At 38.0% G+C, this 20,640-nt stretch overlaps 2 protein-coding genes across 2 annotated transcripts; one reads left to right on the top strand and one right to left on the bottom strand.

Moving 5' to 3' along the window:
• Positions 1-2,258: 2,258 nt before the first annotated feature.
• Positions 2,259-10,995, bottom strand: inpp1 (inositol polyphosphate-1-phosphatase). Its single transcript, XM_084731639.1, has 6 exons — positions 10,506-10,995; positions 8,965-9,170; positions 8,817-8,877; positions 6,050-6,250; positions 5,775-5,949; positions 2,259-2,986 (listed from the first exon to the last, which is right to left on the bottom strand). Exons 2-6 carry the CDS (start codon positions 9,166-9,168, stop codon positions 2,494-2,496), a joined length of 1,134 nt encoding a protein of 377 aa, XP_084587765.1. The 5' UTR covers positions 9,169-9,170; positions 10,506-10,995; the 3' UTR covers positions 2,259-2,493.
• A 3,351-nt stretch (positions 10,996-14,346) lies between these two features.
• On the top strand, positions 14,347-17,835 carry LOC146331482 (protein S100-B-like). The gene is made up of 3 exons (XM_084744574.1): positions 14,347-14,538; positions 14,703-14,846; positions 17,614-17,835. Exons 1-3 carry the CDS (start codon positions 14,533-14,535, stop codon positions 17,755-17,757), a joined length of 294 nt encoding a protein of 97 aa, XP_084600700.1. The 5' UTR covers positions 14,347-14,532; the 3' UTR covers positions 17,758-17,835.
• Positions 17,836-20,640: the final 2,805 nt, after the last annotated feature.

Here is a 20,640-nt window from a genome sequence, read left to right as displayed (position 1 = left end):
AATATCTAATTCAGTCCCAGTCTGGGAAACTGGATCCACAGCTGTGATCACGTTAGGCTGAGCAGAGCGTTGTTTTCCACACGTCCACCTCGACTTGAGAATGTACAGTGCTGTATGTTAAAGGTAGCAGGTCAATGAAAGAGCCAATACATTTTTGGTTTTGCATTTTCTTTTCAGATTTTAACAGAATATGCAGAAGTATTGCAAAAAATATCTGACAATCATCAGGGTTTTTTGTAGGGAATTATGAGGCGAGTTCCCTGGCTGGCAAACAGTTTTAAAATAATATCACTGTTGGGTTTCTTTCCCCCGCTTTCTCTGGTTTTCAAAATAAAGATGATTTCCTATATGCACATTGTTGTTCTGTTTTATGCTCATTACACATATCACAGTATTTGTCATATCAAAGTCATTTTAAACATATACAGTGACTGACAGTAAGGTTAAACAAGTCATTGTTGCAAACATCTGGATAAGAATCTTCAGAGGAGCCTGTTAGCTTGCATAGGTCCCATCCTTCAAATTGTCTTAATATTTCATTTTACAGTAAACCCACACTGAAAAGGACTCTCTGTGTCACCGTTTTACCTCATATGGCTTCTCCACTCTCTGACCTTTTTAACTAATGGTGTTACAGCCATGGAAAGAGGGCAGGGCATGGCTATCCCTCTACTCCTTAAAAGGAGTTGTTTCAGAGAGGTTCAGATTCCTGCACACTGCTTGATTTCAGTCTCATTCACTCACTCAACTTACTTTAGCCTTTTACAGGTTAGATAAGGTGAAAAATTTCTAATATTTTTCATAACCGCAATTCAGACACGAATAAAGTAGTCTTGTGATGCCGCTTTACCTTTCCTCTGGCAGTGAAGCGTTCCTCAGCTGTCCAGCAGTGAGCACTGTACTCTCTTGAACTAATAATATACTTTATATTTAACATGTAGACAAAGCTTAGAAATGTTTAATAAATGATTATCAGGTCTGAGCTAAACAAAATTCACAAATAATGCTTAGTTTGTTGTAGCAGTGAGGAGGAGGAAGTCAACATTGGATCGCCATCGCTGACTTGGTAGTCATAGAAGTCAATAGTTAAACTGATTGAAAAATATTCTTTTGATTGTCTAAATTTCTGTTGTCAATCACATTGATCCATGTGGCAGGTTTAACTTGTCTGGTAAGATGGAGTTCAGTGGTTTCCAAACCTTTTCTGTCAGTCCACCCTTTGACCCCTGCTCCTTGACACATCATCTGATTATATTTTTAGGCTGGTGTCTAGAAGGGAACCCCAGACCCGCGACAAATCTCACAAGACTTCTTTCTTTTTAACGCAATCCTTAATGTTTTCCTTACAACAATCAAGTGTTTTCTGTCCGAGATTTGACCCAAAGTCACATTATAAAACATAATTAGCTTATACCAATTATTATTAGTAACGCATAATCAAGAGGCAATATGTACAAATCTTGCGAGAGTTTCTCAAATCAAAGGTTCCCTTCCAAACCCAACTAAATTAATATCAACTTTGTTCTTAGAAACCATTAAGACCTAAGGGTCTCTTGGCAGAGGTGTGGATTCAAGTCACAAGTTAATAACTAAACATTTAACTCAACTTGACAACAACAACAACAAAAAAAAAAAAGACTTGCAATGTGACTTGGACTTTAACACCAATGACTTGTGACTTCACTTGGACCTGAGCCTCTTGACTTGAAAATACCTGCCCCCCAGCCCAAAGATGAAAAACCATGTTATTAAAAAAAACACAAATCATTTCCTGAATTATCTAACACTAATCATCTGCAGCAAGTCGACACTTAATTCCCCAGATCGACTTTGTTTGAATCAATCCAATCACGTTGCAGGAGAGAACCATGAAAAAATGATATCAAACAGGGCTGCGATATGCAGCAACAATAAAAAAAAAATGCAATTATTCTGATAGATATTGCAATTATGATGTGTCACAATTTTAGTGGGAATGATAATTTTTGTATTTCATTTTCACTGAAAAAACAATCTAAAAGTAGTCCTGTGGTTTTTGCTGGGGTCTGTACAAAAAAAAAACACGTTCCCTTATGTCTAGAGAACATGATTTTACCTTTATCAAAATGGTGCAGCTCCTGTGATATTACACTTGGCCATATTTCAATAATAATAAATGTTGTTTGGTTATCGTTTCCAAATGAATCAGAATCATTCAAGTCTTGTTTAACTTCATATTTTTTTCCCTGGTCATGTATCCACTCATAACTTACACCCTCCAGCACCACTGACAGTATTTGAAAATATTATTTGGCCCAGACTGGATGTCCATCTTGTAATATATACACTTGCAAATATATCTGGTTAAAAATAAGACAGTATTATTTATAATTAAAATATTTCTTCCTGTGCCCCGATCCTTCTCTCCCTTCTTATATAGAAAAAATCAATATAATTGTATGTATGCAACAACAAGTGCTTCAGCTTGTGCTGAATACTTCACTGCTCTGTCACCTACAGCTTGTCCTTCAGAGCTGCTGTGACGCTGCGGAGCTGAGAACAGTTTCGATAAGCCACCAGGCCGCCGTGGTTAGCCCAGCGGTCTGCTCCTTTACACTGAGTGTACGGCTGGTGGTAGGTCAGTTCTGCCTGCTGATCCTGAGCTTCAGAGCTGGACTGTAGAGACTTAGACAGGTCCACCACCCCCCCTCCGAGGGCTCGGAGCAGGGCGTGAGGAGCGCAGGAGTCCCACTTAAAGGTGCTTCCCTCTGAGAGGACGTAAACGTCAGCCAGGCCCTGGATCACACACAGGATCTTGAAGCCAGCTCCAGAGGCGTACATCAGCTTGTCGGGGCCACATAGCGAGGTGAGGGCTTCCTTCACCACCTGCTTCTCGCTGGAGCTCAGCACCACAGACAACCCGCCACCAGGTCCGTCAGTAGGCCGCGACTCTGAGCAGGTGTTCATGCCACCATATGATACGCCCCAGAAATGCTTCCCCCTCCAGCTGTGAATGTAAATAAGTAGAGGTGGGTTGAGAAGATTTTACTTTAGTGGAAGAGAAAGAGCCCAGAATGATACCAAAGAAAAACTTGTCTGTCAACTATTCACCAAAATTTTCTGGGTGAATTTAAACCTAGAAAAATATAAATTTTAGTCACTTCGGGGGCAGCAAAAACAAGCTATGAACAACATTGACACATCATCATCTTTTAGGTAATATAGCAAACTTGTCAGCAACTAGTAATTTTTATTAATACTTATTTATACATCAAGCAGTTGCAGAGCAGCATAAACCTGATGGATTTAAGTTTTGGCTGGGCTGTCCTGAATACAATTTTTGGGTCTTTGAAGCTTCAGTCAGAATTACCTGCAAACTTGTGGTCATTATTTGCTTCAATACTTAACTAATATTATTGTAATTATCAGTCTGGTGAGAGACAAGGACAGAAGGGGAGACATAAGCCGCTGTCTATTTCAGCCCTGCCTCAAAAATCTCAACTTCACGAGCAAGAGTTGAGCAGTTGTGAGAGAAAGGGTTGAGCTCTTTGTTGGCAGAACCACATTTTCCACCTGGTTTTTATGTGCAAGGGCTTTGAGACTTATTACACACCACAGAGTAGCTCCATTTCTTGCTCTTTTGCCTCTTTTCGGTGCAGCTGATGCAATGGCTCCTTCTTCTCACCAAAAAAACTAAACAAAACAAAGCCCTTCCCAGCATTCAAATATTGATTTGGACGTAATTACCATAACAACGGTAGACGCTTCAAAGTGTTCGGGTCAGCCCCTACACATTTACTGTCTTTAAGCTCTGTTTTTGGTCTCTACCAATTCCTGAAGGAAAATATCTGATTCTTAATCTAAATGCTCCAGATTCATTTTCACATTCTCATTTGATAAATTGTTATTATCAAAAATAGCGATTATAGCTGCTTTAAGCTTAAAAGCGGGTCAGGCAATCAGTCTTTATAACATCTTGGTTACATAGTTGCTCATGAGGTTCAGATAGTAAATCGCCCCATCTTCTAAACACTCCCTTCAGTTTTTCTGATTGATCTGACATGCAGAGTATCTGGTCAGACTCAAACTGGAAAAACTGTACTCGCAACCTGAGCTCTGGCCATGTGAGGCAAGAGAAAAAGATCCAGAGATAAAGATAGAGAAAGTGAAAGGTACGTACAGTACAGATACATGAAAGACACTGATGTATATGAGGCCCTTTCAGGCATGTTGCTCTGCATGAAAATGAGATGGAAATTTTCATGTATGAATAAGCGCCCAAGCCAGAAGTCACGGCTGCTCTCTTACCAGGTTGGACCTCATAACATTTCAAACACGGCACGAGTCTGAATTGAAAGGTAAAACTCACAGAGTGGAAAGTGACCTGAATGTTTACTGTTGTTTGCTGGGGATAACTGGGCTGTTTTAATAAGTTGTAGATAAATTGTTGAGTATGTATTTGCCAGAGAAAGAAATCCAAATGTTTTGAAAATATGTGTCATTACGTTAAAAACGCTGGGGGAATTACACTCAGTGGCCACTGCCTTAGGTACACCTGTAAAATCTGATGCCATCCAATACAACTATTGCCTTAAAGTCTACTTTTATGTAGGCCTGCCCTTTGAAAGTCCATGAGTTGAATCATCAGTTCACCCCATCAGACCCCTCAGTCGATATTAGCTGGTGCACCTGGACTACGAGCAATGACACACAAGTAACTTTCTCTGACTGTGTGAAAATCTGATGTTTTCATGTCATAAATGACAAAGTTAACCATGAGTCATATAAGCCGATAGAGGAGTTTAGAGTGGTAAAGTTGAAAAAAAAGGCAAAGGAAATCATAGAACCTCATATTTGATAGTCAAATCAACTGAAAAAACTCTGAGTCATATACAACCCTTCTTTTATGATGCCAATAATTTTCTATGTTTTTTTGAGACTATAAAGATGTTCATTAAATTCTACGTTTTAGCACTGAGGTCAGAGTTATTAGTAATGTTGGACTGGACTGGACTGTATTCAGAGGTGTTTCTAATATTCTGCCATCCTCATATTTGTAAACAGGAAGGACAAAAGACTGGAAACAGCTCTCAATATAATATAAAGTACAACACCAGCTTAAAGTGTGATTGCAATAAAAAACGTGTGATTTATACATTTCCTCCATCAACAAAAACTGAACATTATAAACTTCAAACAGATCAGTGTAATGGCAGAGATGTTGTACTGGACTGTGTTAGATTGAACAAGTGTACCTAATAAATTGTTTTTTTCCTTTTCTTTTTTTTTTTTTTAGCACTAGTGGTTTCACCATTTCTCAACTGTTGTGTCTTTGTGATTGGTAAAACTAAACAGATCACTGGTTTTATGTATTGACAACTGTCATTTACATTTCCAAATTCTTCTTTAAAAAGGGTATCAGTTGTGATAAAATGGCCTGTAAGTAGTGGCCTGTTTTGTCATGCACTAGATGTGAAAAAAAAAAAAGGTGAACAGGTAGAATTTTTGACTCTGGCTCTGATTTCAATTATTGAAATTGAAAGCTCAATTTGATTGACTTTTGATTCAGTGTTGAAATTGTGACTCCCCTAACACTAACAGATCGATGACACAAGTAAAATTTAATTCAATATTAATGCTGGGAAACTTTTTTGGTTCTTTCATGTAAATTTAAATGTATATATGAAAGTGTTTAAAAAATAAAAGAGCCTTATGAAGTTGCATACATGCAGTGACCCTGTCAGAGATAGAGGAGGAAATGTTTGTGTTTCTGTGTCACCCTCTGTCCGTCTTACCCTCCACCTGCTGGATCTTTGTAGTTGAACGGCTGGTTGATGACGCCCATGACGGGCTCGCCTGTGCTCCGCAGATAAACCCCGATCAGGACCAAAGCACAGTGCAGACCTGAAGGAGACAGGTGGCCCTCCTGCAGCACCTCCTCCCGGCCCTCGATGTACTGACTGGTGGCATCTTAATGAGAAACAGCAGACAAATAGTCAGTGAGGCTCGACTCTCTGCAGAATGAGTTTCTGGTTCAGGGTAGCAGTCAGAACAGTCGCCAGCCTCTCACCTATCGGGTCGATCCAGATGCCGAGCTCAGAGGGGCTGAGGGGAACTGTCAGACCATCTGTGTGAGCCTCGATGGTCACCGGGTCCTGGTGAATGGCTCGAGCCAGCAGAGACGCTGCTGTGTGATCACTGTCCAGCACGGAGGCCAGCAGCTTCGCAGTCTCCTCCTCGGTACTGCACACGGTGATGATCACACTCTCTCCTGGTCACACAGAGTCAGCGAGGCTTCATTTGATTACTTTACACAAATGACTTTAAAAATTTACACAGTACAGTGTGAATCACTTTGTAACATGGATTCTGTAAAGTGCTCTATAAATAAATATTATTATTTTTATTATGTGCCAAAATATTTAGACAATGACACAGTGATAATGATTGATGACACATCTGCTTATTTTAGATATAAGAGGATCCAGTCACTGTGAGCTTCAAGTGCAGATTATTATAACACCAGAGTAAAGATTAGAAACAGGTCTGTTGGCAACGATGTTTTTGCATACGAACAGTGTTCATTTTGTCCAGAAAAATTAATCGACATCCTTTTTATTTCACGACCAAATTGCGATGATCAGTGTAGAAAATATTGACAAGACAAAACAGTTGTCTCTGTTTGGGTGGACAACATAAGTCAGGTCACAGTAACCAGCCATCTCAAACCACTAATAAACCAGCAGCCTGTCAGGTGGGAAAGAAAGGAAGAGAAAGAGGAGAGACTACCTCTCTTATATTCAAACCGAAAGTATGACTGATGCATTGTTCCCATTTAGGATGGAGCACCATCTGGATTAAAGATATGCAGAAAAAACACAATCAATTTGAAAAGACACCTGAAAACACACCATCCTGCAGTGTCAGTAAAGGTAAATACCAGTTATCTAAGTTGATAGACTCAATAACATGTATGTTAATTCCTTTATAGGAAATAAATGTAATGTTAGTTTGGCTTAAAGTTCTTTGTGGATTCAGGCTGCATTACTTCATGCCATTAACATATCGTTAAATTTAACAGAGCCAAGTTTACAGTAAATATCTACTCCTAAAGATCACTTATGATTTCTTAAAACTCATAAAGAGACACTAACCCCTTCAATTTTTATAGCCAGGAGAAATAATTTTCAACAAAATCTATTACAGTATCATGTAGGGATGTAACTATACCAAAAACTCACAGTACGGTAATACCATGATAAAAAGTCCACAATATTTATCATGACATTAAAAAAACAGAAAAATTACAACTTGAAAAATGTCCACTACTGAATAATAACACTGATGTGTACAGGATTTTTTGTTCATATAAAAGCTGTATTTCATTTTAAGTTAAAGTGCTTCTGCCTTCCTTATTTAATAAAGTAAAATAAAAGTAGCATCCAAGTATGCAAAAAATGAACTGTCTCAGGCACTGAATGCTTGAACTGTGTATGTTCAAATTGCAGAACAAAAGCAATACAGAGTCACTAGCAGTCCTTTTATAAAATAAAATAATTAACCATGTAACGTCATAGTATGTATTGTCAATTAAGTCCTGCAATATCACAATATTCATTATATTGTTAAATTGCTAGTGTCATGAAACTGTTTGAGAAAATTAGGACTAAAACACTGTCTAAAATTCAGTTCTCCTGACTAAATCTTGACTAAAACAAAGCAAAAGACAAAAATGTGACTTTAACTCACTAAAATTTTCAGTAAGCAACTAAGACTGAAACTGAATTCAAAAGTCTTGTCAAAAGAAACACTGAAGCACTTCTTAGTCTTATTTTAACAGGTGAAAGCTTTGGTATTCTTGGAGCTCCGTTGAGCAAAACATTTAACCCCAATCTGCTCCAAAGGAGGTGATCAGAGGCCAGCAGATCAGACTGAGACTGTACTGAGCAGGTGAGAACATGTGTATCTGAGGGAGTGTGAACAGTGTGACTGCATTTACATGTGCACTAGTATCCTGGTTTTAGTCCTGATTTTGATCATATTGAGGACATCGTGTTTACATGGAACATGAAAAATCTGGTCATTCATATCCCTGCATATATGATCATAACATTATCCTTAACATTATCATTAAGTTTCTGATCATCTGCCTGGAAGTGTGTCACAATGTTCTGCACTAACTACATGTGTCACGATTCTCACAATCCACTACTCAATTTATCTTTCGATTTTAAGTTCACAATACAATTTTTTGGTTTAAACATTTTTTTTTTAGCACTGATGGATTTGACACTGTTAGAAAATCAAGTCTTGATTTGTAAAGATTAATAGATAATTGGCTTTTATGAACTGACCACTGTCTTCTACCTTTTCAAATTCTTGTTAAAAAAAGATTTAAACTATTTTTTCTCTCCCAACAAGCTCTTGGTGCCACAAGTTGGCAGTGGTGGAGAGAAAACGAAAACAACAGGGAGAATTCCCTTCTGTCTTTAATTTCAATTATTGAAATTGAGAGCTCATTTTCTGTCGGTGTGCTCCAGGTAGCATATCCAGGTTTCTGAAACCAGGATACAATGTGTACATGCAGGTAACTGGAATACTCTAAAATACAAGTACACATGTAAACACACTCCAAGCAAGAGCTGAAACAAATAGCTGATCAACAGAAAATCTGCAAAAATTTAATGATCGATTAATTGCTTTGGTCTGATGCTGATGTGTTGTAGACTAAACAATTAATTGTTAGATGCATGTATGATAGGGTCACACCTGGAATAACTGCCTACAAACTAGAGAAACCTTAATAAGAGAGCATGAGCATGCGATGTGATAATTACCAAGACCATTTTCGAACTTGTTGGACTCCTCTCCATGAATGAAGCCAGCCATCTCTGGGAACTGAGCAAGAGAACACACAGGACATGATTACAGTCCAGCTCTAGTCCATTCAGACAGTCCATACTTCTTCACATCGACATCTCCTACCTGAGTGCCAACATCGTGCCGGATCATCTCCTGGATCACCACGTCGGCGAGCGTCTTGAAGTCCTGGACGAACTTCTTGTTCTTGTCATCGCCGGTCTTCTCCTGTACGAGGAGCTGGAAGAGGGGAGCCTCCTGCCTGCAGACCCGAGCCACGTTAGCTGCTTTCTCAGCCACCCGGAGCAGCAGCCTCAGCAGATCAGCCATGCCTGAACAGGAGAGCAGAAGACAGGGTTTAGTCAACTTAGAGATGATGGAAACTGTGTGTGTGAGAGAGGAGAGCAGGTCACACTTTCACATACTGAGCTAATTATAGCCTCAAAATGAAAACAGGCCATTTCTGAAAAAAGATAAGTGTGTGAGGGAGGCACGTGGCTTCAGGACGTTGCATATGATCCAGAATACTCCTCTCTCCAGAAAACGCCTCTTAGGGCACGACCAATACTGGACTTTCGGGGCTGATTCCAATAATGATATGTGGAGCAAAGAAAAAAAATCCAATATCATTATATCGGCTGATATTGCAAAGATCAATGATGACAGGATAATTTACAGATTAACAAATTTTATTGATCAAAATGATTAGAAACAGATAGATATATTGATCAGCTGATACTGGTCTTGATATTTTCTTTACAGAACATAAAACAGATTTTTTTTTTATTATAGTTATTTATAATTATTGAAAATGCCACTCACAATTTACTCAGCTCCCTGCTATAATTTTGGATTATACATATACAAAGATTATTCATACTGGAATTTTATTACTCCCTACTCTAATATCAATATCCGCATTGGCTTCCCAAAATCCAGTATTGCTGGGCTCTAAAAATGACATCAATAAAAAAATAACTAACTAAAAGTACCAAATATACTTAAAATACTGCCTAGTTAAAAAAGTTTTAAAATGTAATAACATGAACAAGCTGATTGAAATGATCTGCTATATATGCTGTTAAAAAAAATACACATTTTCATATAGATGCAACTTGAACAACATACATGCTGATACAGATAAAGCTGTGATAGCCAAGAATGGGGCTGATAATATCGGTCAACCAATATATCAGTCAGCCTCTAATTCAAACAGATATGCAGCTTACAATCTTCTCCTGAAACACTTTCCAGTTTCTAAATAATTATTTTTGAAGTATGCAAAACTCTATAACTAAACTGAACACAATCATTTAATAAAATAAAGGGAGATAAAAAAAAAACAACAAAAAAAAACAAATAGCACAATAGTGTTTGTACAAAGACACTACTGAGGGCCTCCTACACACTGTTGATTGCTGTTAGTGATGTCAGAGGAATGGGATGGAAAAATATGAAAAGTGAATATATCAATATGATTGTTTTGGCTTGTAACTGCACACAACTTTCACGTTACTCAGTCACCTTACTACATTTACGATACCGATCATCCCACTGAACGGGTTTGCTAGTGTTTAGCTTAGCACTTATGAGGTCAGACAATATAGCAGAGGAATTTAAACGTCAGAGGACAGAAAAACAGTGTGAGAAAATGACTGAAACCTTACCAAAACCCAGGTTTCACACACTGCTTGTTTTCCTCTTGGCTGTCGCTCTCGGTTGCTGTTTTCGTGTCCGCCCAACACTCACTAAACGCGGATAGTGCGGTGTGAAAGCACGTACAGTTTCAGTAAAACAGTGGTATAAAGGCGACTAATTAACACTAAGGATCAGTCTGCTCTGGTTTCTTTACGTCAGTGCGAGTTTCCTATCGCAGGAAGGGCGGACCGTGAGGGGCGGACGGTCTCCTCACATCAAGGCCGCCGGCCAAAAGGTTCCGGCGGGCGCGTCATCACGGAGAGCACGGTGAGTTCTACAAGGAACCAGCAACAGGAAATGTAGCCGCGGTGCGTTCACTGCAACTGCGAAATTCAACCTTCACGGGAAACTGTAGGCTAACTTCAGGCAAAGAGGGATAGTTTTTGCCGAATGTCTCCGATGTTTTGTTAATTATTATTCATGAAGGACAAAATGCTCAGTCTGTAAGAAATTGGCTTGGGAATGGGTGCTACTAAGGTGCGTTTGAGTAAAGCACTTAACCCCTAACTGCTCGAGGTGCAGCCCCCCTCACTGTCACATCTTTCCGATGCATTTTTACAGGTCCTGTCTGTGTATTTGTGTGTGTTTCGGGCCTGAAACGTGTAACCCTCCGCCCAAGGGAATTAATGAAGTATGCCTTCTTCTTCCTTCCGCTTCATCTTCCTGTCAACATGCTGACAGCAAAATAACACTGCAGAAATTATTCAAAGCTTTTATCAACATAACCGATTTGAAATGTCGTTCCCTTTTTACTACTCACACAAACAAATATTTTATACAAAATTGTATAGCATAGAGTAGATTGGATGAATAAATAGCAAGTCATATAAATAAAAATGAAATAAAATGCTCATGTGCATTGTCCCTTCTTAAATAAAATATACATAAACTTCATCCATACAATCTATAGCCTCTTGTGAAATTTTAAAATGAAATTTCCTGGTTTAGAGACACCTTTGGTGCTAAAGTTGGACAATCACTCTTGCATTATGCACGTGAGCAAACAAACAAGATCATATATTTAGTCAGTTATGACCATTTTATCCAAATTACATCCACACTTTGACCGATTAATTGTATGTTGCTACTGCTATCTGATACAAGAGTCAGCATACAGTAATTCGATAGAAATGGATTGTAAACTGTAACCAGTGATTTGATTTTATTGAATTGTTTGATTCAAAACAAAGGATCAGAAAATAAGTTCAGAACTTGTTTAGTCAAAGGCAGTGGTTGTCAAAGTCTGAGACTGTGGGCGCCCACTAGACAAAGCTTGGAAAAAAGCACTCCTTTAGTTTACTTGCATACTTTCACTCAGTTCCTGGATGTCTGTGGTGTCATGATTATCTTTTTTGATCCCATATATACTCAACAATTAAGTCAAGATAGCCTAATATTGCTGTTTTACATATATTCAAAGCCAAATAAGTTATATAAAAGGCATTTATTAATTTCACTCTGCAAAAGTGGAAAAAGCAGTGAAATTACCTGATACTCCCTGATCTCTCACTTTAACCAAGTCACTCATTTAGGGTACTTAATGTGATCTCTTTTGATAACTAATGTAAGATGTTTTCACTTCCATTCACTAAGCTTCTGGGGAGGCCTGCCTCCCACTCTGAAAAGCTCTGGTCTATATGGACTAATGGAAAGTGGTTTTGGACACTGGACACCCATGTACTCTTACAGCTCCAGTTATTGTCTTTCATCCAAGGATATATTACTTTTTCATTCTTGCTTCTAATCTACTTTCCTTGCTATTTAATTTTATTCACTTCTGTTTGCTCCTCTTTACCCACAGTTTGTCTGCCATTTCCTGTAGACTAATTAATCTTAAATATGAATGAAAATATGACTTTTTTTGCCCTCTCAACACAAAATCCTCCATCCTACTTTAACACTGCAATGTTGACTGGAGTGGTTAAATCTGTTTTTATTAAACAGCCTCATATCAGTCCAAAACAGCATTTCATTTGTCAGCATGCTTACTGTGAGTCTTTCTGGGTGAGGCAGTTTTAAAAGTGACAACACAACCACAGCTGTGTTTATTATCCAGCAGACACTCAGTAACAAAACAATGTTAAAAATGTTTTTAAAGGGTCACATTAAAAAGGCAGTATGTTTTCATTGTTTATGTGTATGTAACGTGAAAATGATAAATTGACATCTATGCGAGAACTTGCTGTATGTATAATATCAGAGTGTATCAAGTGCCCTTGAGCTAAAAGTGTCATGACTTATTGTCAGAAGACACACTTATTCAATTTCCAACCCTTCACTATAAATGTGGTAATTATGTTTAGTAATTAAGCTACAGTAATCTTATCTGAGAGGGAAGGTCCTCTGCAGAGCTCACTGTTGTGGATGTGCAGTGTGTATTAAGGCAGACAGTTTAGGACTGGCACTGTGTTCATGTTTGACAGAGTATCCAGCTTTGACTGCTGCTTTTCTTTAACCACATTTTTACTATAATGTTGCAAATATATCAATATTTTAACTCTTTATGGTTCTTCAAAATGGGAAGTTAGCATCTCTCCCTGTATACAACCTCTAGCAGCGTTTTATATTTAATTTTTCTATATTTCTACATCTTCTTACACAATGTTCTGTTTTTATTACATATATAATTTAAATCTATTATTGCATATTTTATTTTTATTATTTTGTCTTTTATTACTTAAATTACTTTTATTTATTTTTTTAAAATGGAGCATTACAGCCAAAGTTTTTCCACATTATTGTATTGTATAACTGAGTTAACATCTTAAAGCTCAAACCCCTGTAAAACTTTAAACTACAAAGTTGATTACTATGTTAGAAAAACTTTACAGTGTGTTCTCCATGAAATCTGAACAAGATAATTTTAAGTTTTGTATGGGCTCAGACAAGTGGTTTGCAATTTTGCAGACGAAGTCAGGGCAAAAATTGCACTTGTAACTTGTAAATTTGTTTAAAACACACTTTTCAGCTTTGAATCTGTACTCAGATGTCAGATCTTTTTTTCTCAGTGTTTATGTAGATAATGTATTAGTGCACAGTTTCTGTAACTACAAATCTTGTCCACATATTCACAAACCTTCATTTCTCAAGGCAACAAAGTTTACAGTGAAAGGTTTATATATTGTAGTCTTGTGTGTACAGTCCTGTACTTAGTACTTTACATTTTATATTTCTTAGACTTTATATTTTAAATCTGATAGGTATATACATATTTTCTACTTTTTATCTTAATATTTATAAGTACTTATTGTCACTCTTCTATCCGTACTGCTGAGCTGCTGTGACAAGTGAATTTCCCCGGTGTAGGATCAATAAAGTTCATCTTATCTTATCTTATCTTATCTTATCTTATCTTATCTTATCTTATCTTATCTTATCTTATCTTATCTTATCTCACACAGATTTGTTTCTGAGGTTTACAAAGGGTGATATACAACCACAGGCTTTAGAACTATTTCTGAACATTATTTCACAAACTCACAATATTATTGACCTGCATTTGTGCCCTTTTAAGTGTTGTATCAGAGACAAATGTTGCAATCTGTGGGCATTTGTTCTTTTTTTTTTCACTGTATATAAAGTAGTGAATATGCTGGACACTATCTGGAACTTATAAAGAGCCCACTAAAGTTTACAAGACTCCAAACAGAAAGTGTGGACCCTCAATGTCTGTCTGCATCACTGCTGTGGCAAGAAAATGCACCCATTACTCAATTCATATATACAGACACACACATACACACACAGGAAGCAGCAGAGAAACATGATCACAGTCAAGTGACACATTGTAAGTAAAGGCAAATGATTTTTGGTTCAGTGCTCTGACCACCAGTGTCCATTAGTCGTCCATTATGTGGTGCATGGCAGAGGAGAAGCCTCTGCGTGGTTGATCAATACAGTTTGGTGTACAGTGTAACTGGGCGAGGCAGTCAACACACTGCTTGACAAGCCTTCAGTTGAATTTCGGATCCTTACAAGACAGAGGAGATTCTTCAGATGAAGGTAAGAATGATGAATATTTTAATTTTACATATTTGAAACCTCTGATAATAACTTGAGTTCAGTGCATGCATCATGTTACAATGTATTTAATATAAAAAAACATATAGGAAATGAATATTCTAAAAAATATATATATGAAATTGATTTAAATTGTTTTGGTGCAGGCTTCAGAGGAGGAAATGTCAGACCTGGAGAGTGGCATGGTCACAATTATCAAAGTCTTCCACAAATACTCGGGTCACAAGTGTAAGCTGAAGAAAGCAGAACTGAAAGAGCTGATCAACAATGAGATGAGCCAGTTCATAATGGTGAGTTATAGTACTAAAAGTGTGAAAAAATGGCATGTTTATAGCAGCACTTAACAACTCAAGATGATGGGTTCTTAATAAGCATGTGTTCGTTTTCATGTTTACTTTGAGACAACAGTCTGCCACACTTAAAATGTGTCTTACTGTGTTTAAATACTAGGAACTGCACTTGGATGTCAGTCAGTCCAACACAGATCAAGAATGAAATATTACAACTAGTGATGCACGATATTAGATTTTTGCTGATAATTGATATGCTGATATTTTCCAACACATTTTTGTTGATAGCCAATATATGCACTTACTTTTTTCCACCTGGTTGCAGAGTTCATCCAGTTTCCCCTGTAACAGAATTAACATATTATTATGCATACTGGTATTGTGGTGGCCACTGGAATGCAGACATAAACTACAATGCTTTTCAAAATATACTCATTCACTTGGCAAAATAAGAAAGTAATGATGACAGTTTGTTTTTGTTTTTTTTTGAGTTTTTTTTTACTGCACAAATTTATGACAGTGATCATGATGATGGCTCTCAAGACAGGGAATTAAATTTGTAGTGTTGAAAGAATGTGACTCGGCTCCTCCTTGCATGATCAACACTGAGCAGTCATTGCAAATAGCAACTTTGGTATCTGTTTCGGTCACTTCAAAAAACCACCACACCACATACAGATATAGTTGTGTCGTGTGTGCACACAAGCTACTGCAAAGAACTTTCATATTGTGTTGATTTTGGAGGCCCCCGTAGTATTTCTACCATAATAACCAAACAAATATCATCAAAAACCAAATCCATCCATCCATCCATCCATTTTCTGTAACCGCTTATTTCTGAAGGGTCGCGGGGGGCTGGAGCCTATCCCAGCTGACACTGGGCAAGAGGTGGGGTTCACCCTGTACAAGTCGCCACTTCATCGCAGGGCTGACACATAGAGACAGACAACCACTCACACTCACATTCACACCTACGGACAATTTAGAGTCACCAATTAACCTAGCATGCATGTCTTTGGACTGTGGGAGGAAGCCGGAGAACCCGGAGAGAACCCACGCAGACACGAGGAGAACATGCAGACTCTGCACAGAAAGGCCCTGCCCCAGCCCTCACTGTAACATTGCCTGCTAAAATATAAATACATGCTGGTTTCATCTGATTTCAAAAATAATCTGTCCCAGTGACTGACATTCAGAATAAGTGCACAGATGTTCTTTTCACAGATGGTCTTGTTTGCTTCTAGTCTTAGAGAGGCATCAGAAATACATTAAGACTGTTTCAAAACCAGATAAAATCTCCTGGTCATTGCTTGAAATGACATTTCCGGCCAGTACTGATATTTGGTTTGAAAGCCTTTATGTTCTGATACCAGTGACGTGCTGATGTTTTTGTGCATCTCTAATGACAGCTACTCAATGGGCCTCATACAATTTGGCACAGATATTCATGGTCTCTAGATGACTTGCTCAAATGACTCAGATTCTTACTGAGCTTAAAACTAACAAAACGTGTTTACATGCTATATTAGCTATGCTGACCAGCTAATGCTTAGTGACAAGTTTTGGCAAAAGAGCAGACAACTAACAAACAACATTTCTCTGTCAGCACTCAATGAACCTTCATCTCTCTATAATGGAATACAAGTTTATCTGTATGAACAGTATGTCCTTCACTTCACACTTCCATCTTGAAAATCATTCATCAAATATTCTGCAGATTTGGCAGGTGTCAAATTTGTTGGAATTTGGCCAGATGGTGGCACTTCACCAACAAACTTTATGTTTTTGGCCATAACGTTTGAACTTTAAGTTGTAGAAACAAAATTATTTCGTTCGTTTCATTTCTGCCATTTTTGCTACTCCTTCTACAAATATTAAGCCATTATCAACATCTCTGGACCAGTTGGAAATAATTACTTTTTCAGTTTTTGTTTGTTTGTTTGTCTGTTTTTATCAGGGTGACCAGACATCTTGAGACAATTCATGACAGTCCGAAATTACAACCACTTGTACCAAATCCTGTCCTGTTTCTCCTGAATACTAACCACTATAGTAATACATAATATAAACAATGCATTACTTATTTTAGTTATTGAAAATGACCTGTTTGTTTTTGGTAAAATATACAGCATATGTGTCTTATGCCATAATGTTAACAAATGATCAGGTGTTATTCTGAATAATTCTGAATATTTTAATCATTCTGCTGGGACACGGCCACCCCAAACTCCCCTGCCCCTCAGTTCACCCATTCTCATCTGGTCAACATATTATTGATTGATCATTTTTATTGAGCATTTGTATTCCATGTAAATTTCACTTGCACATGCAGTACTCACTTTTATGATTCTTACAACTGTGCCTGGGCTCATTGGGAAGTTAAACAAGGCGATAGGCACAGAGTTGATATGTCAGTGAAATAATAAACAGAAAAACAAGCAGTTCATTGTCTTTGAATGTTTTGGCAATACTTAATATTAATCATTATAATAAAGGGCAAATTGATAGTTAATTAATTTTAGCTAATAGCTGTTTCACTGTTAAAACAAAAAAAATGATAATCAATAAGGTTTATGATATGCTATGATGCAAAATATAATTTTTATTTTATATTACACAAACTTAAAGTAAACATTATAATTTTGTTGTTTGTTGTTAAAATAATTATGAACTAAGTTTAAATTAGAATCAGTTTACCATTTCTTACAGATGGTTATTATAAAGTGTAACTGATGTTTCACTTTCATTCACTTTACTTGCTGAACAGAAAATCCAGGAGAATGACACTCTGGATGAGCTCTTTGCGGATCTCGACCAGAATGGAGACCTGGAGATTGACTTCAAAGAGTTCATCGCCCTCATCGCCATGGTTACCTCAGCCTGTCAGGAACTCTTCATGCCAAACTCCTAGGATGATTAGTTAGCATGTATACATGTCTCTCATTAAAAATATGAGCATCTCAGAAAAAGAGTGCCTGAATCTTTTTAAGTGGGAGAGAGTTTTTTTTACAAACTTGGATCTCAGTTTGTTGCATGAAATAAAATGTAGAAATGATGACGATGCATGAAAAACCTTACATATATCATCCAACTGCAGAGCTGCATCTTCAGACCTGCATTTCTGAATCAGTTCCAGCCTGAACAGCACCACCTTTTGGCAAGACAACAGCAACATTTTAACCCTGGAGGTGAAAACATGTAATGTGTCCCAAGATTTTTTTAAATTCAACCATGTGTAAACATGTGTCATAAGTGCAGCTGCACCTGGTAACATAAGTTCTTTGGGTCTAAACTGCTGCTGTTGCCCTTTCTTCTCCTCTGGAGGTGTTTGTTGGCAGGTTCAGTGACAAAACAGCTCCCCTTTGTGGACAATCTGCAGCCTGTTAAATACCTTTATATCTAACAATGACACATTTTGAAGCATTTCAAGGTGTTTTCTATCTCAAAATTTTGAGATTCACCATCTCAGATGCCTCTCCATAAAATCCAGGACTTTCTTCCAGGCGTCTTCCTGAGCAGCAGCGTGCGGTGCAAGATGATCTTCAAACACAGCAAGTACTGCAGGGCAAAGAAAACACAACAGCACAACAAAATGTGTTACTCACACCTAATAAGTTAAATCATCAAATTTTGATATGCATATTAATTTGATATTCTTTACGTATGTGTGTGCAGGCTTGGGGAGTAACAGATTACATCTAACTAATTAGGATACAAAAAGGTAACTGTAATCAATTACAGCTAATCTCAGAGGTTATTAAACCTTGCTACTGTACCTAAACCCAAGAAAGACCTGCTGTTGTTCAACAATTGGAGACTCTGTTATATAAAGGTTATACAATTACTTGCCTTAGTATTTTCTAATCATCTTAAACTTGTGTTACATTCATTGTTGCATCTTATTGTATATTGGTGTTTCTCGTTAAACCTCTTGCTGATCCCTTTAGGTTGATCACATGATTGACTTGGGGGGCTGAGTCTATATAGGCTGGCCGTTTTGTTCAGCTCTCTCTCTCTCCATCCAGCTGCAGCAGCACCTCTGTGGTGCTACATATCTGTGTTTCTTTAATGTAGTAAACCTCTCTCTGGGTGTTGTGTCCATTATTATGTTCAGTGTTGAACCACCCATAACATAATAATGGGGGCTTGTTCAGGATTTCAAACCTAGTTCTTTAATTTTTAGTTAGTAACGTCATGTATGTCTAGCCACATGAGGTCGTTTTTTGAAATCTCCCAGTTGAGTGAGCCAGTGGGTGCTGGAGAGACCAACCCCCCTTTATTATTTTGGTGTAATAGCCCTGGGGTGGTCCCTGGTGTGTCTGGGTGCATCACTGAAGATAAACAGGTAAAGTAAGGTCATAACCCCCCAGGCAGAAAGGGAACTGGGTTACTTCTAGACTAGGAGGTTAGACATGCCAAGGTCTTGTCTTAAGAGTAGCATGTGGCTGCCCACGACGACCTCAGTGAGGTCTGCTTTGAGTGTGAATAAGTTAGACTAAAATATGCAGGGTTTAGTACTGAGCATTCGAAATAAAGCTGTTTCACTGGATTGACCCTTGTACCTTTTTGTTTGGCTACAAACTTTTTACTGCATGAGTTGTTTATCATGTAGCTCTGCTTTTGCAGTCTGCACATTGTGTGGTACCTTAAAGGATATTTTGTACTGATGTTATCTGAATGTTTGTGCTTTGTTGGCTGTAATTTGTTTGTGGCTTATTGTCACGATTCATACAGCTTTTGGGAACCCCTTTGTCACTTTGGAGTCCCAGTGGAGACATTTGTGGTTTGGTGGCATTCATAGTTGATAACAACTTGTGTTGTGACTCATGCCCAGTCTCAAAAAGCTGACTCTATCAGCCTCTTTGAAACATTTATGGCTGAACCTCCAGATACAACTGAGCCTGAGCTGGTTGCTGTTGATGCAATCATGTCTGACAGTGAAGATGGCAAGGATAACTTTTCCACTGCCTCTAAAGTTGTTGATTTGACATTGTGTGACCCTGGCATTTCTGCTGAAACTTCACCACAGCCAGGTAGAGTAGAGCTAGTGATGTCACAGAGGGCTGATCGTTCTTTAGCCAAGTGCTTTGCAGATGTTAAGCCAAAGGCTGTTGGTTTTTTGGATATTGAAACACTTCTTTTGGCCTGGTTAAAGGCTGCTGTTGTAGAGTATTATCGCACCTGCCACATATGTCAGTTAGCGGGCAAACCTAACCAGGTGATTCCTCCAGCGCCCCAACAGCCTATTCCTATAATAGGAGAGCCATTTGAGACTTATTTCTAGACTGTGTAGATCCCATACCAAAGTAAAAATCTGGTAATTAATACATTTTGACCGCTGTGTGCCACAACTTGCTACCCTGAGGCAATACCTCTGCACTCTCTTAAATCTCAATATGACAACCGATTCAAGTTGTTTAAAAAAAACATTATTAGAACTGTGAATATTCTTTTTCCTCTTGACAAAAACCCTGTAATTGAGGTGAACGAACGCAACTAAAGGTCAAGTCAAAAGTAACCGACATACTTCTGTGCTGAGCATGTTGCTCATTAGCTAGACTCTCTTTAAGATTAAGATAATTTAATCTTCCTTTTTTGTGTTGCTATGTAAATTAGGCAGTAGTTGTCAATGCTGGAGTAGTGACTTTTCTGGCAGGAGTTTTTATTCAGGCTTTCCACCAAAAGGATGTGGATGCACATCTGCACTAGTAGAGGAGCCAATAAGAACACCTGGTCTTTGAGATGACCTGTGATTGGTCAAAGTCTCCCATCACAGGCCATATTTCCTAAAGCC

This window comes from Lutjanus erythropterus, chromosome 2 (assembly GCF_056507025.1).
Source record: "Lutjanus erythropterus isolate fLutEry1 chromosome 2, fLutEry1.hap2, whole genome shotgun sequence".
NCBI lineage: Eukaryota > Metazoa > Chordata > Actinopteri > Lutjaniformes > Lutjanidae > Lutjanus > Lutjanus erythropterus.
Note: the sequence above shows the minus strand (reverse complement) of the source record. Positions and strands in the feature narration are given on the sequence as shown.

What these genes read in the sequence shown, in the direction of transcription:
- LOC146331482 (XM_084744574.1), top strand. An exon ending in AGATGAGCCAGTTCATAATG is followed by an intron (nt 14,847 to 17,613) that starts GTGAGTTATAGT and finishes CTTGCTGAACAG; the next exon opens with AAAATCCAGGAGAATGACAC.
- inpp1 (XM_084731639.1), bottom strand. Translation starts at nt 9,168, where the DNA reads ATGGCTGATCTGCTGAGGCTGCTGCTCCGGGTGGCTGAGAAAGCAGCT. An exon ending in GGCACGATGTTGGCACTCAG is followed by an intron (nt 8,878 to 8,964) that starts GTAGGAGATGTC and finishes TCTCTTGCTCAG; the next exon opens with TTCCCAGAGATGGCTGGCTT. An exon ending in CATCTGGATCGACCCGATAG is followed by an intron (nt 5,950 to 6,049) that starts GTGAGAGGCTGG and finishes TTTCTCATTAAG; the next exon opens with ATGCCACCAGTCAGTACATC.